The following is a 25760-nucleotide window of genomic DNA, read 5'->3' as shown; positions in this document are numbered from 1 at the left end:
CAGGAAAGCCTATTATTTTCGTCATTTTGAAAATAAGGCTGATCCCTAAAAAGTTCCAGTAAATAAAATGTCAGTGCCTTCAAAACACCAAACCCTTTTTTCCTAGTGATAATGGCAAATTACTTATTAATCTGTGGCATTACCCAACCTCTATTTTATTATCATCTTATGGGGTCACTGGCCATTTAAGGTTTTTTTTTTTTTTTTAACTTCATTATGCTGGGGTTGTCAGCATGATGAGCTCTTCCTACTACACACAACTCTCAGAATCTACAGCCAAGAACCAGAAAATAGCCAAGAGAAGTTTTACTGCAGCTGCTGTAAGAAGTAGCTAAGAAGGAGCCTCACCCGAGAGTGAATTACTGCTTTCCCCTAAGGATATGTATCAAATCTGTTTTTTTTTTCAAATCTGCTTTTTTAATACTAAAAAAATAACTTCTACGACTTATCAAGGTATTAAAGTTCTACTTAAGATGCTAGCCATCACATCCACTTCACAATCATTCACAAATTTAATAATTATGTTTCCAAGATTAGAATCCAAGTGAAAATACTGGGCCCCAAAACAGCCTGTGAATTTTAGCTCTTACATTTTCTATCCTGACACCATGTCATTATGAACTTCTAGCTATGACCTTTCCACCTAACAGATGCCCATTCAGCAGCTCTATAGTCAATCCTACGTTTCCTCCATTTTTTTTTTTTTAAACATTTGAGACTTACCTCTGCTTTTTGGGAAATATCATTCATGTTTGCTATATGTGGTCTCAGGGTGATTTTGGAGCTTTGTAAATTTTTGGACCTGAAAAAAATATTGAGTAAAAAAAAAAGTATTGAGTAAGAATTTTTAATGACAAGTTTTAATAAGCTATGTATTTTTGTAAACATGAACAGCATGTTAATCGCTTCTCAAAAAATATTGGCATAATCCAGGGAAGTAATAAACTGGATTATAATCCAGTAATAACTTTCAGCTCCTCTTCCCAAGATTCAGGGTATAGAAGGTATAAGGCACATGGTATTAAAAGATCCTTGTAGGGGCATCTGGATGGTTCAGTTAGTTGAGTGTCCGACTCTTGATTTCAGCTCAGGTCGTGATCTCAGGATCTTTGAGATCAAGCCCTGTGACAGGCTACACATTCAGCATGGAGTCTGCTTGAGTTTCCCTCCCTCTACCCCTCCCCCTGCCATGTTCGCTCCCTCTCTCTCTCTCAAATAAATAAATCTTTTTAAAAAATCCTTGTAAATTTATGGTTCAGAATAGTTTGGTGAATGTATCAAGTGCACTTGCAAAGGATTTGTATTCTGCAGTTATTGGTTGTAATATTCTATAAATATCAACTAGATCAAGGTAGCTGGTTATTTAGATATTCTGTGTCTTTACTAATTTTTTTTATGGCCTAGCTCTTCTAAGTTTTCAACTATGTGGAATTGTCTATTTCTTCCTTTAATTCTGTCATCTTTTTCATGTAATTTCTAGCTCTTTTAAGTGCATATGCATTATAATCATGATATCTTTTTTAATTGACTCATCAGTATGAGTCTCATTTTATCTCATTGTCTTGAACTTCTCTGATATTAAAATAGCTGCACCAATTTTCTTTAGTCTGCATGATATATATAATTTTCTAGCCATTTACATTCTTTTTTTAAAAACATTTTTTAAAGATTTTATTTCCTTATTAGAGAAAGAGAGAAGCAGGCTCCCTGCTGAGCAGAGAACCTGACACAGGGCTCAATCCCAGGGCCCTAGGATCATAACCTGAGCCACCCAGGTGCCCAGCCATTTACTTTCAGCCTATATCTTTATATGTTGAGTACATCTCTTGGACATAGCATATAATTGGACTTGCTTTTTTGAAAAATCAGTTCTAATAATATCTTTTAATTACAGCATTTAGTCCATCAGCATTTAATGTAATTATATATATGAATGGACTTAAGTCTACCATTTCACCATTTGTTTGCCTCTTTTTTTCTTCCTCTATTATCCTTTCCCTGCCTACATCTGAATTGAGTAATTTTTAGAATTTTGTCCATTGGTTTAAAAAAAATCAACAGCTTTACTAAGGTATAATTAACATACGATAAACTACACTTTTTAAAAAGTGCTCAATTTGATAAGTTGACATATGTATGTACCTGTGTCACTATCACCACAATCAATATATACGTTACCCCCAAAAGTTTTCTCAGACCCCTGAACTCCTTTCTTTTCTTGCTTTTCCTACCCCCATCCTCAGGCAGGTACTCTTTTGATCACTGTAGATTAAATTTTCTATAAATGGAATCAAATAGTATGTACTCTTTTGTCAGGCTTCTTTACCCAGCACAATTATTTTGAGATTCGTCCATGTTGTTACATATATCAATAGTTCATTCCTTTTTAGTACTATTATTCCATTGTATGAATATACCACAATTTGTTACCCATTCATCTGCTGATGGACATTTGGGTTGTTTACAGCTACTATTACATAATGCTGCTGTGAATACTCATGTACAAGTCTTTGTATGAACATATGCTTTTTTAATTTCTCAATAAAGAATAATGGCTAGGCCTTATAGATGTTTAACTTTTTTAGAAATTGCCAAACTGTTTTCTAAATGGTTTTACCATTTTATCTTCCCACCAAGATACTTTCCACTTGGTATTAATTTTAGACATTCTAAAAGTGTGTAATGACATCACATTATGGTTTTAGTTTACATTTCCCTAATAACTAGTGCTATTGGACATCTTTTCATACATTTCTTTTCTACTGCTAAATATTCTTTGGTGGAAGTATCTGTTCAAATCTTTTGCCCATTTTGTTACTGAATTATTTTCCATTAAGTTTTCTTTTTTTTTAGATATCTACTTATTTTTAATTTTAGAGAGAGTGAGGAAGCCCAGGGGTGAGGAGGAGGGAAGGGTAGAGGGAGAGAGACTGAGAGAATCCCAAGCAGACTCCCTGCTGAATACGGGGCTCAATCTTACAACCCTGAGATCATGATCTGAGCTGAAATCGAGTCAGATGCTTCACCAACTGAGCTACCCAGGTGCCCCTATTTCCCATTAAGTTTTGAAAGTATACATTCTGGATACAAAAACCCAGATCAAATGTATAATTTGCAAAGATATTCTCCCAGTCTTTAGTTTCTTTTAATTTTCTTAACAATATCTTTGGAAGAGGAGAAGTTGTGCATTTTGATAAAGTCTATTTTATCAATTTTTAAAAAATAATTTGTGTTTTTCTTGTTGTACTGGCCTAACCCAAAATCACAAAGAACTTATTCTACATTTACTTCTAAGAGTTTTATAGTTTTAGGTTTTGCATTTCGGTTTTTGATCCATTTGGGGTTCATTTTTGCATATGGCAAAAATTCACTTTTTTGCATATGGATAACAATTTTCCCAGGACCAGTTATTTAAAAAAATGTATCCTCTCTCTACTGAAATGCTTCTTGCACTTTCGTAAAAAATCCATTGACCGTACATGAGTGGGTCTATTCCTGGACCCTGTTCCATCAGCCTGTCTTTCTTGATGTCAAGAAACAGTATTTTTCTTTCTTTCATTCTTTTTTTAAACTACCGTCACTATGCCACATCTTGATATCTTGATTACAGTACTAGGTTTTTTTTTTTAAGATTTTATTAGATGGGGAGAGACCTTGAGTGGGAGGGAGGGGCAGGAGGAGAGGGAGAAAATCCCAAGCAGATGACAAGCTGAGTGGAACCTGATGTGGGGCTCAATCCCAGGACCCTGAGGTAAAGACCTGAGCCGAAATCAAGAGTGAGATGCTTAACCATCTGAGCCACCCAAGTAACCAATTAGTGTACTTTATAATGAGCCTTGAAAAAGTTAGTGTAACTCCGACTTTGTTCTTTTTTAAGCTTGTTTTGACTATCCTAAGTCCTTTGAACCTCACGAGTTTTAGAATCAAGTTGTCAATTTCTGTAAAAATGCCTGAGATTTTGATTGGGATTGCACTGAATCTGTTGTGACATCTTGAGTCTTCTGATGCATGAATTCTCCATTTTTTTACTCTTATCTATATAAATCCCCACTTACTTACATATTCTATAATTGTTTCTCAGAAATGTTCTGCAGTTTCCAATATGCAGGTCTTCCCCATCTGTGAGATTTATCTGTAAATCATTCCATATTTGTTGATGTTATTTTTTATATTTAACTTGTTACATCATGTGTTGCTAGTAGATAGCAATATAATTTATTTTTGTATTCTGATCTTATATCATCCTGCCTGGCTAAAGTTCCATTGGTTTTTTTGTACCTTCCATTAGGTTTTCTACATATATGATTATGTCTATGTACAGATGCCTGTACTGGCTATAGAACCTTCGATACAAAGTCAAATACAAGTAGGGAGAGTAAACATCTGCCTTGTTCCTGATCCTAGGATGAACATGTTTAGTCTTTTACCATTAAATATGATTTTAGTTACAGATTTTTCTTAGATGTCCTATTTGAGATGAAGTTTCTTTTTATTCCTGTTGTGCAAGAGTAATCTCAGGAATGGAGAATTTAATCTAATGCTTTTTCTGTATCTATTGAGATAATTTTTATTTATTTTTATTATAGCATGTTATTTTATTTTCTTTTTTTATTATTTTATTTTCAAATGTTAAATTGACTTTACATTCCTAGGATAAACTTCATTTGGTCATGATGCATTATCCTTTTAACATACCAATAAATTCAATTTGATAAAATTTTAGGTTTTGCATCCATGTTTATGGGAGATACTGGTCTGTAGTTTTATTTTTTTGGAACATCTGTTTTTGTTAACAGAGTAATACTGGTCATATAGAATGAGTTGGGAAGTATTTCTTCTTTAATTTTCTGTAAGACCTCATGTAGAATTGATATCAACTTTTTCCTTAAATATTTCCAGTGAAGCCATTTTGGGTTAAAGTTTTCTCTCTGGGAGAAGACAATATGATGGAGGTGGATGGGGGATTATTCCATGTAATTATTAATAAGGTCCTAACTTTTGCTGTTCAGTGGGCTTGTGGTTGCTTATTACATTATTAGCAATACTTTCCTAATAAAAGCAGGCCATGCGTGACTGTGTGTCATTACCAAGGTTTGTGAGTAATCTAATTCTGTGTGCCTGAAATAAATAAACAGCTCGAGTCCTGAGCTCTTACCTGAGTCATTCCATCATATCTAGAATTTCCTATTAAGTATTTCTTATGTAACCAACAAAACTTACCCTTCATTCTCATAGCTTCTCAAACCTCAGAGCTATTTCTGGTTCATTCTTCTTTTAGATCTCTTACATTATGATAGATTGTCAAGATTTGTGAATGTTTCTTTCAAATTTGTTCACATATATTACTTCACTATTTCCAATGCCTTCATAATAATACAGATGAGCCTTTATCACCTCACACTTTGATTATAACAGTTTTGATGAGCCTTTATCACCTCACACTTTGATTATAACAATTTGATAATCAGACCTACATCCAAATTTAAATTTTGTGCTTCCTAGTTAGGATTAGATAACATATGTGAAAAATTCTAAAATAATACCTAACATTAGTAGCCACCTATAATTTTGATAATTTCATTATTCAAGTAGTCTCTCTCACTACCATTTTTATCCTCTTCAGTAAAAACTTATATTTCCTGGGGCACCAGGGTGGCTCAGTTGGTTAAGTGGCTGCCTTCTGCTCAGGTCCTCAAGTCCTGGGATGCAGCCCCACATCCAATCAGGCTTCCTGCTCAGCGGGGAGTCTACTTCTCCCTCTCTCTCTCCCTCTGCCCCTCCCCACTGCTCATTCTCTTTCTCAAAAAAATAAAATCTAAAACAAAAACAAAACCTACATTTCCTGGCCAGTGAGCACATATTAATATATTTGTGTAATCTAAAAGAGTAATACCAAAGGGTATGAGGAAACTTTAAGCAATCTTACATAGGATTATAGGGATTGATAAACTTAGCTGAACTGGCCAGAGGGAAATTCAAGCGCCCCCCCCCCCACCTTTTTTTTTTTTTTTTTTTGTGATGAAATGAAAGAAAATTGTGTGGTTTGGTGATGGTGAAAAATTAGCCTGTCAAGAGTAGTCCTGGAGAATAAATGAATCAGCTACCTTCATTTAATTTTTAAAAAATCTTCAAATTATATCTTGACTTATTTATAGATTCAGAATAAGTTTAATTTTTAAATTTAGTAAGAGTAAAACCAGTTAAAATGGTTTTTTAAATGTCATTTCAGTATTCTGAGCTCTCATTTTGAAATTCTGAAAATTTGAATAAGTACTAACTTTAACTTTTTTGAATAAAATATAAGCAAGGAATTCTGAGTTTGCTCTGCTCTTCATTTTGAGGATAAAAAAGTTGTAGCAAAATAAGTTTATTGGTTTTTTTTGTCTTACAGAACTGTGTTAATTAAGGTGTAGGTTACACACCAAACAGGACTCCTCTTAAATAGTTTTACGTTAGAGAAAAAAATTTCAAAATCAAGCAGGCAAATATCTACAAGATTCCTTTTTTAAAAAATTCTTTTTAAGGTTTTTATTTTTTAGAGATAAGAGAGGGAGAGAGGAAGCACAAGCAGGGGTAGAGAGGGAAAAGCAGAATTCGCACTTAGCACAGAGCCCGATGCCGGGCTTGACCTCACAACCCTGAAATCACCACCTGAGCTGAAATCAACAGTCAGATGCTCAACCGACTGAGCCACCTAGGACTCCTTTATAATTTTTAAAAGGTGTGACTCTGCCTGGTAGAAACAACATATTCCAATTGCTAACACCAGTGTCTTTCTGTGCTAAAGTTAAAGGCATGAATTTGACTACATTTGTTTCATTAACTTCACATGAAATAATTCTATTCCACAGTCCTTGGTTGTATTGTCTTATCAAAATCATTCATATATCCTTTGATCACATATGAATAAAATGATGATGATAATAATCCAAGCTAACATTTATAGAGCCTTTACTGTGCAGGTAATCTGCCAAGTAGTTAACAAGGATTATTTCATCCATTCCCCTCAACAATCCTTTAAGGTAACTATTATTAAACCCTCTCTCAAAATTTCCAAGCCCCATAATTTTTAAAATTCTTAAAATATGGGCAGCCTGGGTGGCTCAGTGGTTTAGTGTTGCCTTCAGCCTGGGGCATGATCCTGAGGACCCGAGATAGAGTCCCATGTTGGGCTCCCTGCATGGAGCCTGCTTCTCCCTCTGCCTGTGTCTCTGCCTCTCTCTGTGTCTCTCATGAATAAATCAATAAAATCTTTTTTAAAAAAATTCTTAAAGTATTAAGGCAAGAAGAACGTCTTTGATTTTATCTAATAGGTTTTAAGTCTGTAAATTGTTAAAGATGGGAAAACTGAGACTTAGAAAGTTAAGGAGCTTGCCCAAGAGGACACAAATAATGACTGGTGGACACGGGATAAAAACAGGCAATTTGACTATAGAGTCTGCATTCTTACTCACTGTGTTATGCTAATGCCAAAAAAAGCAGTACAACTGGTGTGTCAGAGGGAGGGGAACACCAATTAGCTTACAAGGCTTAACCTACCAGTGTAATCAACAGAATCTTTAATCAAATCATTTGAGAACCATAATTCTGAGCAGTAGAAATATAGTGGAAGCTTAAAAGACACGTATTCTCTACATTTAATGAATCTGTAATCTTTAACTGGCAACTGGCAGTACAACATGGGGCTGGTATTTTGCCCCATGTGAGCACACTTTTTATTTAAGCAAGTTTATTTCCTTTTAAATTGATTTGCACTAGCAGTTACTCTCTTAGAATTATTTAGAGTTGGGATGCTTGCTTGAATGGCGCAGTTGAGTGTCTGCCTTTGGCTCAGGTCATGATCTCACAGCCCTGGGATCAAGCTCCATGTTGAGCTCCCTGCTTAGAAGGGAGTCTGCTTCACCCTCTTCCTTCTCCCTCCCCTCCCCCTGCTCTTGTGCACATGTGTGGTTCTGTCTGTCTCTCTCCCTCAAAAAAAAAAAAAAAATACTTGGAGTTAAGGAAATCACCAAGTTAGATTATTAAATGATTCTCAAGGAGTGAATGAAAAGAAGAGAACTCTGCTGGTTGTGGTTTAGAATTCATTTAGTGAATTTATTCACATGTGATAAAGTCAGGTACTGTTTTCTCTGATTTTAAAAGTGTCCAAGTCAGCAACATGCAATGTAGCATTCCTATTGTTGTAATTAATGATAGTGAAGAATCAAGTAACAGTATTCACATGTATGTCATTCTCTTAAGGAATGACCTACCATCATTCTGCTAAATTGCCAAGACTATAGAAGGCTTCCGGATTATCTAACAGAACATTATTTAACAGTGTACTCCTATAGTAGCCAAATTCACTTTTAATTGTATAATGACAGAATTTTTGTTTTATGAGGGATTTTTAAAGTATATAGGATTCCAACAAAGTCATGACATGGATTCAGAAATGTTCAAAACTCATTTGAGTGTCATACATGTTAATGAAGCTGAACACTGAACCATAAATTAATCAAAGAAGTTCCTGTGGGAGGGAATCCAACAGTATTGACATTTAGTCAAGGAATGGCTCATTATGCTTTCTAAACTGCAGCAGAAAAGTTTTCAGTTTCTTTAAATCTTCCCCTTTACATCTCCATCCTCACTCCACAATGCCCTGACTACTCAGGCCCTTCCTCCCAGAAGGGCACAATGACATGCAACTCTGCCCAAACTGCCTCACTCTCATATATCAACCAACTTGGGACCATTTTTGGACTAAATAATAGCTGCTTAATATGTAAATGATATTTTTTGTGGTGCAATGTGTATTTTAATTTAAAAATTCTAGACCATTAATATACAGAAATTTTTTGCATTTCTATTCACTAATAACAAAGTAGCAGAAAGAGAAATTAAGAAAACAACCCCATTTTCAACTGCACCAAAAAGAATAAATACCTAGGAATAAATTTAACGCAGGAAGTTAATTTTTGAGTATGCTGAAAACTGTAGGACACTGATGAAAGAAATTGAGGATAACACAAACAAATGGAAAGGTAGATAATGTTCATGGATTGGAAGAATGAATGTCATTAAAACATCCAATTCATACTCAAAGCAATCTATAGATTCAATGTAATCTGTATCAAGATAGCAATAGCATTTTTAATAGAACTAGAACAAATAATTCTAAAATGTGTATGGAGCCACAGAAGACCTCAAATAGCCAAAGCTATTTGTTCTATTTCTTGAGAAAGAAGAACAGAGTTGGAGGAATCACAATCCCAGATTTCAAAACATATCACAAAGCTTAGAAATCAAAACAGCATGGTACTGACACAAAAAGAAAAACATAACGATAGAACAGGATAGAGAGCCCAGGAATAAATCCACACCTATATGGCCCATTAATTTACAACAAAGAAGGCAAGATTATACAAGGGGGAAAATACAGTCTTTTTAATAAATGGTGTTGGGAAAACTGGACAGCTACATGCATAAGAATGAAACTTGTCTTTCTTACACCATACACAAAAGTATACTTGAAATGGATGAAAGACTGAAATGTGAGACCTGAAACTATAAAATTCTGGGAAGAAAACACAAGCAGAAATCTGTTGGAAATGGTCCTTAGCAACACATTTATGGATATGTCTTCTGAGGCAAGGGAAACCAAAGCAAAAACAAACTATTGGGACTACACCTCCAGCAAAGGAAACCATCAACAAAACAAAAAGGCAAACTGTTGAATGGGAGAAGATATATGCAAATGATATATGCAATAAGGGGTTAATACACAAAATATATAAAGAGTTTCTACAACTCAACACCAAAAAAACCCAAAACAAAACACAATCTGATTGAAAGATGCACAGAAGACCCAAATAGACATTTTTTTCAAAGATGTACAGAGATTCAACAGATGGGAAAAGATGCTCAACATCACTAATCATCAGGGAAATGCAAATCAAAACCACAGTGAGATATGATCTCACACCCATCAAAATGACTATCAGAAAGATAAGAAATAACAAGTATTGGTGATGTAGAGAAAACAACCCTAATTCACTGGTGGGAATTCAGTGGTGGGAATGCCACTGTGAAAAATGATATGGAGAGTCCAGTGCTTGTCATTCCAATTGTCATATGTAATTCAAAAAGATATGTGTACCCCTTTGGTTACTGTAGCATTATTTACAATAGTGTCCCTCAATGGGTGGATGGATAAAGAAAATGTGAAGATACACACACACACACACACTGGAATATTACTCAGACATTTAAAAAAAGAATGAGATCTTGCCATTTGGGACAACATAGATGGGTTTACAGAGCATTATGCTAAGTGAAATAGATAAGAGAAAGACAAATACCATATGATTTCACCTACACGTGGAATCTAAAAAACAAATGAATAAACCAACCCCATAAACTCTTAAAAACCAAGAATAGTTGCCAGAGGGGAGGCAGGTAGAGGGATGGACCAAATATATAAAAGGAATCAGAAAGTACAAACTCCAGTTATAAAATAAATAAGTCACAGGAATGAAAAACACTGTATAGGGAACACAGCAAATAATACTGTGTAACATTGTATGGTGACAAATGTCAACTACACTCCTCCTGGTGAGCACTGAGTAATGAACAGAATTGCTGAATCAACATGTTGTACACCTGAACCTAATAGAACACTGGTAATTACACTTCAATTTTTAAAATTGCATATACAAGTTCAATTCTGTCATAATTTTTCATAAAACCCCCTCTTACACAAAAATTTCCAAACTCACGTATTTTTAAATTTGGCAAAAGGTTAGTAAAAATATATTTTGAAGTCTTCCAAAATATTCCACTAGAGCTTTTGTTGCTTAAGGACCTTTGTTGCAAAATGTTCAGAATTATATCCTGATGACACTTTCTCAGTAAACTGATGTTTTTTTTTTTAATAAAGATTTTATTTGACAGAGAGAGCACAAGCAGGAGGAGTGGCAGGCAAAATGAGAGGGAGAAGCAGGGAGCCCAATGCAGAACGTGAATCCAGGACCCTGGGATCATGACCTGAGCTCAAGACAGACACTTAACTGACTGAGCCACCCAGGTGCCATCTGTTGACTTTCTAAACATGTGAAGACAACTGTGATGGTGGAGGAAGCACTGTAGTTAGAGCCAGAAAACTTGTATTAGGGTTTTGTTTGGGTTATTAGATGCATGGTTTTAGACAAGCCAGTTTACTTCTGTGAACTTCAGTTCTATATATAAAATTAGGAACAATAATGCTTTTCTCATTACATTGCCCAAAAAACGCACAGTTCCCTCCTTCAGAACGTCAATACTGCATCTGACATTCTCAGCCACTCCTTCCTCTGAAATCTCACTCCATGACGCTGCTCCCTCCTTGTTCTTCCCCCACCTCTGACCATTCCTTCCATTCTCCCCGAGGGCCCCTCTGGCTTTCTCACTTCTTGGATGTCGCATGCCCACGTTTCAGTCTCTGCCCATTTCTTCTTACTCCACACTTTTCACTGAGTGATGTAATACATGCTGTAGTTTAAACTGCCTCTTTAGCCCCACCTCTGTCCACTCCTTCCTCCCCCTCGATTACCCACAAGGAAACACTGGCACACCTCAAGGACTTTGCACAGCTAGCTCCCTCGGCTTGAAGTTCTGCTCATTCCCTTATCTCTTCGCCGACTCCTACTCGTCCTTTAGGTCTTAGTCATTTTTCTTCAGGAAGTCTTCCTGGACTCCGCAAGACTGGACTATGTGCTTCTCCTGTGTGTCTCTGTAGCATTGTCGTGCTTACCCCGACTCTGGCGTTCACCCCAATGTGTAGTAACGAACCACTTTCTTGACGACCTCCTCTATCAGAATGTGAGCTCTTTGAGAGCAGAGACTGTAGCTTATGCACTACTGTATCTATACAGCCTGTGGCACATGCCTGGCATAAAGACATACAGAATAATTGTTTCCTGCATAAGTCAATCCTGCCAACTTCAAGGTGAAGCACTTTATAAACAGTTAAGGATTGTCTGAATATAATGTATTACTATCATTATGATCTTCATTATGCAGCAATATGATATAAACAGAATACACCATTTATTACACAAATATTTATTAAGCATCTGCTGTGTGCCAGGCACTCTGCGAAGCATTGAGAAATACAGCATTAAATAGACTCCCTAGCCTCATGCTGTTAGCAGTCTCTTGGCCAAAACTCTCAACAAAAGCCTCAGAACAGGATTTTTAATGGTCCAGTCGGTTTTACTATCTGCAGACACAGGTAAGGTTCTTTTTTTTTTTCTTTTATTTAAGATTTTTATTTATTTATTCATGAGAAACAGAGGCAGAGGCAGAGGAAGAAGCAGGCTCCATGCAGGGAGCCCGACACTGAGTCTCCAGGATCATGCCCTGGGCTGAAGGCGGTGCTAAACCGCTGAGCCATCCAGGCTGCCCTTTAAGATTCAACTTTCTTTTTTTTTTTAAATTAAGATTTTACTTATTTATTCATGAGAGTCACAGAGAGAGAGAGAGGAGACACGGGCAGAGGGAGAAGCAGGCTCCGTGCAAGGAGTCCAACATGGGACTCGATCCTGGGACTCCAGGATCACGCCCTGGGCTGAAGGCAGATGCTTAACCGCTGAGCCACCCAGGCGTCCCTCTTTTTTTTTTTTTTTTTTTTAAATATTTTATCTATTCATGACAGACACAGAGAGAGAAGGAGAGAGACAGTAGAAGGAGAAGCAGGCTCCCTGTGGGGAGCCTGACGTAGAACTTGATCCCAGGGATCACGACCTGAGCCAAAGGCAGATGCTCAACCACTGAACCCTCCAGCCATCCCTCGTCTCCCAGATTATAGAAAACTGGTTCCTTTCTAGTACCTACCTCAATGCCTATTAAATAATAAATGATAATTTAAAATAAACCCCAAAAGCCATCATGGAAAGATTTTTAATATCCATGTAGTAATCATCAAAACTGAGATGTCTAAAAAATCTGATTCCTCTGGCCCAGCTTTTATTTCCTTAATGAATTGTCTGTACTTATTTTAAAATCTGCTATTGGACATTTATAGATTTTCAAATTAATCTTTTAGGAATATATTCTCGAAATCCAAAAATGCATTCAATCTTAGACTAATTTTATCATTGCCTCCCACCTTCATGCTTTTCCATATGTTATTAGTCAACATTTCACCTGCTAGTCTATAAACTCCTGTGGAATTTGCTGGTTTATTTGGAGCAGAGACCCGAGGCCTTCCTTCAATTTCATATAATTATAGTTACCAGAAATACTCATGCATTTAGTATTCACATGTATTACTGTCATTTTGATTAATAAACCTACAAGATGAGAAGCTATATATAAAATTCAAAGTATTCACTTTAACAGTTTTCTCTTTTTCAGAATCCTGATAAAAAGTCTTTGCAATAGGTTCCAGCATCCAAGTGTGGTAAGTACATAAAGTTGCCTCAGTTTCTATGCAGAAGCTTTTCTTTTTTTAAGATTTTATTTATTTATTTATTTGACAGCAAGATAAAACCAGCAGGAGGAGCAGCAAAGGGAGAAGGAGAAGCAGAGGGAGAGGGAGAAGCAGGCTCCCTGTTGAGCAGGGAGCCGGGTACAGGGCTCAATCCTAGGACCCTGGGACCACGACCTGAGCTGAGCTGTAGGCAGATGCTTAACTGACTGAGCCACCCTGGTGCCCAGAAGCTGCTAATGCAGTTTCTTCAAAGTTCTTAACTCACACATATTGTCAGAATAATGATTTTAAATATGCATTATTAGTAAAATGAGGTTTTTAAAAGTTCCCTAGTAGCCCCTAGCCACAATCCCTTTGATTTCTAATAGGGTAACAATTCACTTTTTCTGTCTTCATCAGGTGCCCTTACTCAACTACTGCATCCCCTACCCCTCAAGGCTCCCCAACTCTGGTCTCTCACTCCAGCTCTGAGGATATTAACTGCATGGTGCATCACGCATCACAATTAAAATTTTCATCTGTTAGGCTTTCTGCAGGCTCCCTCAGACCTGGTTTCCTTTACCTCTTCCCACTCCTTCAACCTCTCACCTAGCATACACATTCAGTAGCTCATTTCTACCTCCAAGAGGATTGTTTCTTTTTTTATTTCTATTTATTTGAGCAATCTTTATACTCATCATAGGGCTCAAGCTCCAGACTTTGAGATCAAGAGTCACAAGCTCCTCCATCTGAGCCAGGTGGCACCCCCTTCCAAGACATTTCTTAAGCCACTTTCTTATCAATGAAGTATTTTCCCAAACTAAGTATAATAGAAGTGATTTTCTCCACTAAACCCTGAGCATGAATGTTCTCTCTCCTTCAGTCTCTGACATCTCTAAATGTGCTTAGGCCTCTAGGTATACCTGGCATAAACTTTTAAATTTTTTATATGGTTAAACATCCCAGACATATCAGTCTAGTCTATCTTCTTTAGCTTTTTATTATGGAAATTTCAGACATATACGAAATTAGAGAGACTAATACAACATACCCTCATATACCAATCAAGAAGCTTCAACAATTACTTGCTTTTTCCGTCACCTTCAACATTACAGTCCGTTTCACTTATTTTGTACATCTATTTCAGCATAAGGCCCCAGTACTCCACAGATGCCTTAAGTCCTACACAGCCTAAGTACCATGCAGTACATCCTCCTATTCCCTTGGAAATATGCGCAGAATCAAACTCCGTAATTCTTGCCTTTTATTCTCTCTTGGAAAGAATTTAAAGTAATACTCAAAGAAAATTGCTGAGTTCTCACTTGATGAAATCATTAATAAAATTAAGTTACATATGTAAATAAAATGTAGGGATTTTTTTTTTTAAAGCTACAGTACAGAGGGACCCCTGGGTGGCTTGGTGGTTTGGCGCTGGCCTTCCACCCAGGGCGTGATCCTGGAGTCCCGGGATTGAGTCCCACATTGGGCTCCCTGCATGGAGCCTGCTTCTCCCTCTGCCTGTGTCTCTGCCTCTCTCTCTCTCTGTGCGTGTCTCTCATGAATAAATAAAATCTTTTTAAAAATTTAAAAAATAAAAAATAAAAATAAATAAAGCTACAGTACATCACAGGAAAACCTGGAATCTCTAGAATGAATAAAAGAGAAGAGTGGAAACTAACAACTGAGTCCCTAAAATGGGCCACACAGTAGGTGGTTTGCATGTTAGTCCACACAGAGGTTAGGAGTATGAAAGAAGTAAAAATAAATGGGAAGAGATGAAATTAGCTAAAATGAATATTTATTAAAGAAACTCACTGAACATCTTTCTATAATGTGCTAGATACAGTGTAAGGCACTAGCAGGATGACAAGATGAATAAAATCGTGTTTTTTTTTTTTTAAGGGAGTATGTGGGAGGGGGAAGGGAGGGAGAAAATCTGTGCTGGCCCAGCACAGAGGCCAGCACAGGGCTCAAGCTCACAACCCTGAGATCATGACCTGAGCTGAAATCAAGAGTTGGATGCTAAACCAGCTGAGCCACCCAGGTGCTGCTAAAATATCTCTTTTTATGGAGCTCAGTCTAGATGGGATAAAAGATAATTACCAATATAATGAGGCTAACATTTTTAGTTAGAAAGTGATTCATTTAAATAACATCTGAAAATGTGAACACATATAAAAATAAGTTCTCTGTTAGAAATGCCTCTAGTAGAAGAAAGGCTATGAATTAAAGGAATGGTTATCAAACTTTATGAGCTCAAGGCTTAATGTCTGGACCATACTGAGAAGCCTTTGACAACTTTTTAATAGATTATATCTACAGCTATTTGATATATTGCAAATTAAAACACTCTTTCCACTCTTCATCTTTACTTAGTATAGAGACTCCAGGTCTTCCCTGCAAAGCACTGCAGCTTTAAAAAAAAAAAAAACAAAAAACTCTTACATTAAAAAAAAATCCATACATTTATATGTAATTTAATCTTATTAATGACTTCATCAACTAAGAACTTGCCATTTTTTTGAGTAGTTACTTTTAAAGTCTTCCGAAGAAGATAGTAACAAACCCATTGTATACCAACAAAAATATTTTATGAAAAATAATTTTCAAAATTAAAAAGAATAAGAGTGGCATTGTTTTATTTTTTTGCACATCTAATTCTCGCTCAATAAAAGGCACATTCTCACACCTGCTTCTGCATTCAAACTATTGTGATATGTTGTTTTGACTGAAGTATTCAAAGATATGGCCTCATAAAGATACGTAATTGGGAAAGGAAGGACTTCATGGGCCCCTGGAGGGTCTTGGAGACTCCCAGGGATTTTTTTTATTCATGAGAGACACAGAGAGAGAGGCAGAGACACAGGCAGAGGGAGAAGCAGGCTCCCTGCAGGAGCCCAATGCGGGACTCGATTCTGGGACCCGAGGATCACAAGCTGAGCAGAAGGCAGAGGCTCAACCCCTCAGCCACCAAGGCATCCCAACTCCCAGGGATTCTAAAACCATATTCTGAGATTGGCTGAGTTATAGGAAAGAAGATTGTATCAAATGTCAGTTCTCATTCAACAAAGGGAGTCGATGGACTGAGCACTGCCTCACTGTTTTAGAATGCTAAATGAAGTATTTGAATGACTTAATTCCTATAGTCGGTAACCTGAACGCCAGAGGATTTTATATGGGGAGGGAATCTCACAGTCTTTGCCTAAATCTAGTATTAAGTGGATTTCCCATCCGCCGCACAGGCGGGTGTGATGTCCTTGGCCACCTTCAGGGGGCAGCAGCAACACAACAATTGAGCCCCTCCACATAGTTCCAAGGGTTTAAGACCGCAGGCGAGCCAGATGAATTGTTATCAAGAATGAGTAGAGAAGGGATCCCTGAGTGGCGCAGCGGTTTGGCGCCTGCCTTTGCCCAGGGCGCGATCCCGGAGACACGGGATCGAATCCCACGTCGGGCTCCCGGTGCATCATGGAGCCTGCTTCTCCCTCTGCCTGTGTCTCTGCCTCTCCCTCCCTCCCTCCCTCCCTCTCTCTCTCATAAATAAATAAAAATTAAAAAAAAAAATGGGAAAAGGGGAAAAAATAAAACAAGAATGAGTAGAGAAAAAAATGCCAAAGAATAAGGCTAAACACGTAGCTCATCAACAAGAGCTTGGTCATAATAAAGAAGGCTGGGATGATGAAGGGCTTTAACGGTTCCATTCTAACACAGCAATCATTCATGTCAAATGAAGACAACAGAGTACCCATCATAGGTTCCAGAAACTATACTGCAATATTACTATAGCCTATAGCATATTACCATAGGATTTATCAAAAAGGTTGTATGTTTTTTCAAATTTGACACATTTGGTCTGTATTTACAATACAGCATTTTTGTGAGGAGAACGTAGTTTGTACAGACATCATGCATGTATGAAATAGCCTTTGAAATCAAGTAGATTTGTTGGGAGAAAGAGATGGAACCACACATAATTATAACACAAAGTATGAGGCGCTATAATAGCATATATACAGGGCTATAGAAACATGGAAAAGTTGTGGAAAAGACAATGGTGGGATGAAGGAGAGGGTTGGGGCTAGGAAAAGTTACCCAGAGATAGTGACATTTGATTTAGACCTTGAAAGATAAGTAGGATTTAAGAAAAATAGGATTTCACCCATGGAGACAAAAGCAGTAACATGAACAAAAACACCAGTGCCTGATGACCCACTGCCAGTTTAGGGAGCTGTAAGCTGGCCAGCGAACCCCGGGGTGAAACCAGAAAGACAGGCTGGGTGCAGACTGGGAAGATTCCTAAATGTTCTATTAAGAAAGTTTAGACTTGATCTTACAGGCAATGAGGATGCAGAGAAGGATTTTCTTAAAAAAAGAATGTGAATCAGAGATGTATTCTTAGAAAGAAAAAGCACTCTGACAGGCGTACAGAAAACTGAAGTAAACAGGGGAAGATTACAGGCAAGAGGACAAGCAGAGTGCATCATGAATGAAAAGTTGGAAGAGACGTTTTCGAAGTGGAATTGACAGGACATGGCGACCCATTCACCCCCTGATTTAACAAGTGTCTATCAATAAGCCAGATGCTATCCTGGGCTGTGCAGGGATGGAAGTGAACCAAAAGGCAAAGGCCCTGCTTCCAGGGAACCTACCTGGTAGGGGGGTTACTACCGCAAGAGCTCTGGCCAATTAGATTTGGACAGGGAGAGGAGAGAAGAGGAATACCGTGAAGAATTAATTAACTCGACGGTTCTCGTTTCAGCAAATAAGTTGGCAGTTACCACTGATTTGTCATTAGGCTTGACAATGTGTTTGAAGGGTCAGAAAAGGAGTTTAGTTTTGAACAGGTTTTACTACCTGTCAGAATTACATCTGGGGTCTGTTCAGATGTGGGTAAGAATAGGATTTTGGGAGCTCATTATCTCAGGATCTTAAAGATCACTCCGTCTGGGGCGCCTGGGTGGTAGAGATGCTTAAGTGTTGGAGTCTTGGTTTCAGCTCAGCCCCATGATCTCATGGGTCTCGGGACTGAGTCCCGGTGTTGAACTCTGAGCTCAGCAGGGAGTCAGCCTGAAGATTCTCTCCTTCTGCCCCTCCTCCCACAGGCGCGCGCAATGCGCGCTCTCTCGCTCTCAAATAAATCTTAGAAAAAAAGAAAAAAAAAAGATCATTTAGTCCAACCCCTTCATTTACCATATGAACAGAAGGCACAAAGAGGTTTAGTGACTTATACAGGTTGGAAGCTGTTCAGAGAACAAGGAACTAGACTCCAAGTTTCTTGACTTACTCAACTACTCATTTCACTTTATCATTCACCATTTTTACCTAATTTAAGTACACAAGACATACATACATATATATATACACAAAATATGCCCAATGATAATATTAATACTGGTATCCATAGGCATAGCAAATAGTGAAATAAGCTTCAAGAAGCTTTTGAGAATGACTTAACAGCCTGATAAAATGTGTTTTTAGAATAGAGTATAATTTGGGGCTGTTATAACCTCCAGGTTGAATATTAAGGTATTAAGTTCAAGCTGTGGGACAATATGTTAAGTCTCATAGTAGGAGGTAACATTAAGTATGACAGATCTAAAACTATGCTAGTATTTCTGTTCTAGAATTTCACTGGGTCTATTTTGACCTCTATATCTTCTAAATTTATTTTCCTTGACTTTTTAGACATGCAATTAAAATATTTCAAGATAACAAATAACGCAGGCACCAAGAAAAGAATTTTTAAATCATAGCTATCATTTAAAATAGCTGTTTCATTGTGTTAATGTGTTATCTCCTTTCTCAAGGAATAGCACTGTCAAGCCTGACAGCTTTAAATCTGCAGTTCATTAAACTCAAGTAAATTCTTTGTCTCAACTTTTAAGATTTTATATTTTAAGTTTTACTTGAGAGAGAGGGTGCATGAGAGAGCATGAACAGTGGGAGGGGCAGAGGAAGGGGGAAGCAGACTCCCCACTGAGCAGGGCTTCGTGTGGGGCTCCAACCCAGGACGCCAGGATCATCACCTGAGCCAAAGGCTCAAAGCCACCCAGACGCCCCTTTAAGATTTTAGAACAGTGGGGATCCCTGGGTGGCGCAGCGGTTTGGCGCCTGCCTTTGGCCCGGGGCGCGATCCTGGAGACCCGGGATCGAATCCCACGTCGGGCTCCTGGTGCATGGAGCCTGCTTCTCCCTCTGCCTGTCTCTGCCTCTCTCTCTCTCTCTCTGTGTGTGACTATCATAAATAAATAATAATAAAAATTAAAAAAAAAAGATTTTAGAACAGTTAACTATATGCTACAAGTAAATGTTAAGACCTATCTCTGGGGCGTCTACTTGGCTCTGGGGCGCCTGGGTGGCTCACTCTGTTAAGTGTTTGCCTTTGGGTCAGGCCTGATATCCGGGTCCTGGGATCAAGCCCAACATGAAGCCCTGCTCAGCCGGGAGTCTGCTTCTCCTTCTTCCTCTCCCTCTGCTTACATTCTCTCCCACCCTCCCGCCTGCTCTCTTTCTCTCTCTCTCTCTCTCTCTCAAATAAATAAAGTCTTAAAAAACATACACCCTATCTCTTTAGTCTTTGGAACAAACACTGTTTTGAGCTTCATAAAATGTGAGCCTAAATTTTTTATCACTTTTCACTATAGCAGAAATACACCCTTAAAAACAAAGTTCATTACATTTAGTTAATGAAAATTATAATCTTATACTTCAAAAATGTTATAAAACCAGTTATAAACTTGTCACAATTCAAAAATATTAAATTAGATCCTATTTCATCTATTTGAAATAATGAGATGTTTTTTTTGCACCAATAAACAACTCCTCACTGATGACCAAGAATCTCATCTTCAACCTGCTTTGCCATTCTCCTGTATTAATAACGTAGAATACTTTGCACTCGTACAACTGTATATGATAGTCTTCAAAGAACGCTCATCACACTATCAGCCCCTTAAAAGAATGCTGCTCTTCTCTGTTCTTTATCCTTAGTGTCTCACACAACAACAAGGACACAGTACAAACTCAATTCATATTTGAGTGAGTGGATGAATAACAAAAACCTAACGGGAAAACTGATCCAGAGACAGTCCACATAAAAGTCATGATTAACATTTCCAGGGACACCTGGGTGGCTTAGCGGTTGAGCATCTGCCTTTGGCTCAGGTCGTGATCCCGGGGTCCTGGGATGGAGTTTAGCAATGAGTTCCTGCAGGGAGCCTGCTTCTCCCTCTGCCTGTGTCTCTGACTCTCCCTGTGTGTCTCTCGTGAATAAATAAAATCTTAAAAAAAAATTCTCCAAAAAGAGGGCTGATGATGAGGATGTATAAACGAATGAGTAGAAAATAAAATGGAGTGGATTTACATTACACTAGGTCTCATGAAAACCAGAAGCTGGTTTCCAAAGCACACGGACGTGGTAGCATCTGGAGGAGGCTGGGCAAGTGGACACAGCCTTTCCCTGGAGGCCACAGCTGGGAATGGGCAGACCTGGGCCTCCAAACCAAGGGAGGCTGTGGAGGCAGACGAGGACCAGGAGTTATTCCTCTTTATGGCCAATGTCTAGGGGTCAGAAAACTCTCAACACTTCTAGGATGCAGAAAGTTGAGGATTATTTTAAGAGTTCCTAGGAAAGATTTCTTTCCCAGAAATACCTACCCGATGCTAAAATCCCAGCAGTCAAAATATTTTAGTTAGCCCTACGTGGTCTCTTCCAGCTCCAACTGACACTAGCAATTAGAGTCAATGAACGTTAACCTCTTCTTCTCATTCCCAGGATCATATTTAAAAAAAAAAAAACTTTATGTATTTGAGAGACAGTGAGACAGAGCATGAGACGGGGGAGGGTCAGGAGGAGAGGCAGACTCCCTGCTGAGTGGGGAGGCCAATGTGGAGCTTGATCTGGGGACTCAAGGATCATACCTGAGCCAAAGACAGATGCTTAACCGACTGAGCCCCCCAGGAGCCCTCCATGACCTAACTAAATAGATCTACACCACTTAAAGTCCAGGTTCCAGGGGATCCCTGGGGGGCTTAGCAGTTGAGCTTTGCCTTTGGTTCAGGACATGATCCTGGGGTCCCGGGATCGAGTCCCACCTCGGGCTCCCTGCATGGAGCCTGCTCCTCCCCCTGCCTATGTCCCTGCCTCTCTCTCTCTGTGTCTCTCATGAACAAATAAAATTTTGTAAATAAATAAACAAACAAACAAATAAATAAATAAAGTAAGTAAGTCCAGGTTCCTAACGCCGGGGCCACACTTGCCTCACACTCACACCAAGGGCCTGCATGCTCTAGAGTCCAGGGTCAGGTGAGTTAACGCAAGGTAGTGTCAGTGACAGGTGACAAAGTGAGTCGCAAGGTAACGGGGGAGAGGAGATGGTGTCAAAGGGGGTGTGTGCACCCTGACAGGGAGGCACCACTTAGTCCCAGGGTACTGTTGCTATGCAGAAATGACCTAGTTCTTCAAGAGAGGCTGGAAATCCATATTTTTATCATAAAATGTACCAATTTTTAAAGTGGGGCTTTGTGGCTGAAGGTGGCTTTCTGGCCGCCAATCTGTGGCCCCTGATCAAAAAGAACAGGCGGCGCTGAGAAAAACTGAGAGACAAAGGGAGGCCTAGTTTGGCCTGAAAAGAAGGAGGCCACAGTCAAAGGGGAGGAAAGGACATGAAAGAGGCACAGAAAGGAAGATGGAAGTCAAATTTCACCAACTTCAAAATGTGGCCCAGGGAGCCACAATCTGTCTTCTAATCTGACAGCAGAAGGAGGAGAGGACAAGAAGGAAAAATCAAAGGGGTGGGGCAGGGGGAAGAGGGGGTGCTGAGCACTTACTGGATGGCAAACACCGCACCGGGGACTTGTGGCCACGCAGTTTCGCTGAGGTTCGGCAATGCAAGGGACAAGGTCCTGTGCCTGGAGGGAAGAGGAAATACATCAAAACACTAACAGTATGCAGGTCACCTTTTGGAAGCCCCCTTTTCCATTCTCGATCATTTGTGACCATACATTTACTATGGTTATGTTAACTTTAGAACAAAAAAACGTCCATTTTACGGGAAGCTAAAGAAGTTGGATTTCAGGATAAAAATGCACTCATCCTAGAGTGTAGAAAGTATATGGCCCTAAGTCCAGCCAAACCATGCACTGAATATTAAAACAGAAGAGGAAAATACAACATTCCAAGTGTATGTAAATAACACGTAATTTTGCAATCACAAAGCCAGAAGAGAATGTGCAAGGAACTCCGCAGGTGATACAGATCACAAGCTGATTAAATAAGAACAGAAATACATGAAATTGTTAATGTTGTAGGTCGTTCTCCTAAATTATAAAGCTGACTGCCAGGATGTTGCTTGTGTGTAGATGGCCTACATATCATAAAATGTACTGACTCCTCTCGCCCATAAAACTTTTAGACATCTGCCTCTTCCGTACTTTCCAACATTTACTGCTTTGTTTTCTTTCTTGCAGGCTTGTGTTTTCATTTAAACAATACCTTTATGTGCCTTTAGTGTAGTTCAAAAATAACAGGGTTTTTTCCCCCCCTCTAAATGAAGTATGTCACTCTAAATCCCCAATTAATCTCTTCCAAATATACATACTCAGTTTTCATTTTGTTCATAAATGAAACCCTAACCTGAATACTTCAAGTGTAATTTCAGGGGAAAAATACTGTTCAAACGCCTAGATAACGCATTCCTTTGTTGATGCTAAATATAGCCACCTCAGGATGACATACATTTTGACAATGATGGGCCTTACATATCAAACTCTCAAAAATAGCACAGGTTCCACTGAAGGTGAGCAAGAAAAATTGCTGTTCACTACAGCTCAGCCTCAAGGGGATTCAGAAGTGTGAATATTAACACTAATTACACCCACCCTGTACCGAGGGGAAGCTGGATTTGAAGGAATTGTGTCGGGGTCTCGCTTAGGTCTCCTTACAGGAGTCGTTGCACATAAACACACAGTTCCCCCACGTTGCTCTTTGAATTACTCCACTCAAAACAGAAAACATCTTCCAAAACGGGGGGAGGGGGGGCTAACTGCTGTGAGGAAGCATCTTGTTAACTAACCCTATTAAATAACCGGAGTCCACGAGTCCACGTGCCCTAAGCACCTCGCCCCTCCCTCCGGGTCATCAGGCCTGTGCTAGCACACCTGCAACCCAGGCCCAGAATATTTTGAGGTTGGTTTCCTACACCCGTTGCTTGAGCTGTTCGAGGACTGGGGGGCCCAGGGGTCCCCTCGGCCACCCGTGGCATCACCAGCGCCACCCCATCCCGCCGCCCGCTGCGTGGATCCGTGGGCAAAGCGGGCTGAGCGCGGCGTGGAGCTGGCTCTTCCCGGAGCCCCGGTGCCCCCCCCCCCCCCCCCGCCAGACCCCCCGCCGGGACGCAGCCCGCTCACTCTCCGGCCACCGCCCCCCGCCCCCACCCCTTGTTCGCGCGACGGTCCCTCCACGAACACACACGGGGACCGGGGGTCGGGGGGTGTCAGCGGCGGGGACCCCAGGGACCCCCCCCGCCGCGTCCTCCCGCCGCCCGCACGTGTGCAGCGCTGCACCACGCGTCGCGTTCCCGGAAAGCAGACGGCCGAGCGGGGTGTCCGGGGGTGACCGCGGTACGCGCCCCAGATCCCGACACCCCCGCCCGGGACAAAACCGCCTCCGGAGGGGCAGGCGCAGCCCCCGCGGGGCGGCCGGGCAGGACGGCTCTGCAGGCGGGGCGGGCCGACGGCACCCACACCTGCGGGCCCCCAGGTCCGCGCGCGCTCGACCCGCGGGGCTCGGGGTGGGGGGCGCCGCCGCAGAAGTCGCCCAAACTCGGGGCGCGGGCCCGGAGCGCAGCCCCCGCCCCCCGCCCCAGCCGCGGACACACGGCGGACGCGGGGTCCGGGGACCGCGCCTCGCCCCGCAGCCCGCGCCCTGCCCGGCGGGGGCCCCGACCCCTCCGCGTCCGCCCCCGCCCCACGCTCTCCGCCCCCGACCCCGCTCACCCGCCGGGACCCGGCGACCGGCGGGCGTCCTCGTGGCGTCCGGAGGGGCCGTGCGCGTCCTGTGCCCGCGTGTGGGCGGGGGTCCGGGTGCTCGGGGAGGTCCGGGAGGTCCGGGGTGCTCGGGGAGGTCCGGGAGCTCGGTGAGCTCGCGCCGCCGCCGCCCCGGCCGCTGGGAGCCCTCTGGCCGCCGCCGCCGCCGCCGCCGCCGCCTCCAGCAGCAAGTTTCCATAAAAGTCCTGGTGCGCAGCCCGCTCCCGCATTCCAGGCGGGCCCAGCGCCGGCTGCAGCTGTTCCAGCGCGCCGGGCCAGCTCCCAGCCCCCAGCCCCCAGCCCCCTCCGCCGTAGCGCCCGCGGGGGGGGGGGCGCAGCCCGACTCGGGTCGCCGGGCCCGTCGCGGGGTGTCGGTGACGGGGGGGGGGGCGGGGGGCGGCGGACTGGGCCCCCCGGGCAGGCCCCCCCCGCCCCCGGCTCCCCAAGCAGCACCCCGAGCCCAGCCGTTCGGCGGGGCTGTGAAGGCCGAGACCCGAGGGCGGCGGCGCGGGCCGCTCGGGCTGTCGGGGCTCGGGGCTCGGGGCTCGGGGCTCGGGGCTCGTCTCTGCCGCCAAGGGCCGGCGACTGAGGAGAGGGGGGGGAGGGGGGGGAGGACGGGGGGTGCTACCTTCCCCGGTGGGAGGCAAAGCCCACGGGGAGCACGGGCCTGGTGGCGCCCCGGCCTTTGCAGCCCCGCCCCCGCCCGTCCCTTGAACCCCCTGAACTGACACCTGAACTGCTCAGGCAGAGGGGGCACCCGTCCGCGGAGGGGACCCCGCTCCCTGCACTCCCCGCGTCACGGTCATCCACGCCGTCACGGTCCCTCCCCCCCGTCACGGTCACTCCCCCCCGTCACGGTCACTCCCCCCCATCACGGTTACTCCCCCCCGTCACGGTCACTCTCCCCCCCCCCCCGTCACGGTCCCTCCCCGTCACGGTCACCCCCGTCACGGTCACTCCCCCCGTCACGGTCACCCACCCAGTCACGGTCACTCCCCCCCCGTCACTCTCCCCGTCACGGTCACCCCCCCCCCCGTCACGGTCACTCCCCCCCCGTCACTCTCCCCGTCACGGTCACCCCCCCCGTCACGGTCACTCCCCCCCCGTCACTCTCCCCGTCACGGTCACCCCCCCGTCACGGTCACTCCCCCCCGTCACGGTCACTCCCCCCCCCGTCACTTCCCCCCCGTCACTCTCCCCGTCACGGTCACTCTCCCCATCACGGTCACTCCCCCCCCGTCACTCTCCCCGTCACGGTCACTCTCCCCGTCACGGTCACTCCCCCCGTCACGGTCACTCCCCCCCC

General features: G+C 41.9%; 1 protein-coding gene across 5 annotated transcripts in view; it reads right to left on the bottom strand.

Moving 5' to 3' along the window:
• Window positions 1-24648, bottom strand: part of NEXN (nexilin F-actin binding protein) — a 55422-nt gene extending 30774 nt beyond the window's left edge. For 3 of the 5 annotated variants that reach the window (XM_055340270.1, XM_055340271.1, XM_055340272.1), the window contains exons 1-3: window positions 24425-24647; window positions 22259-22339; window positions 724-802 (exon numbers count right to left, since the gene is read on the bottom strand). In XM_055340270.1, coding sequence (XP_055196245.1) covers window positions 724-750 — 27 coding nt within the window. In that variant the 5' untranslated portion in view covers window positions 751-802; window positions 22259-22339; window positions 24425-24647. Of the gene's footprint in view, window positions 1-723; window positions 803-22258; window positions 22340-24424 lie in introns of all 5 variants that reach the window. The other 2 variants (XM_055340269.1, XM_055340273.1) reach the window with 2 other exon arrangements.
• Window positions 24649-25760: the final 1112 nt, after the last annotated feature.

Source organism: Nyctereutes procyonoides, unplaced genomic scaffold (genome assembly GCF_905146905.1).
Source record: "Nyctereutes procyonoides isolate TBG_1078 unplaced genomic scaffold, NYPRO_anot_genome, whole genome shotgun sequence".
Classification (NCBI taxonomy): Eukaryota; Metazoa; Chordata; class Mammalia; order Carnivora; family Canidae; genus Nyctereutes; species Nyctereutes procyonoides.
Note: the sequence above shows the minus strand (reverse complement) of the source record. Positions and strands in the feature narration are given on the sequence as shown.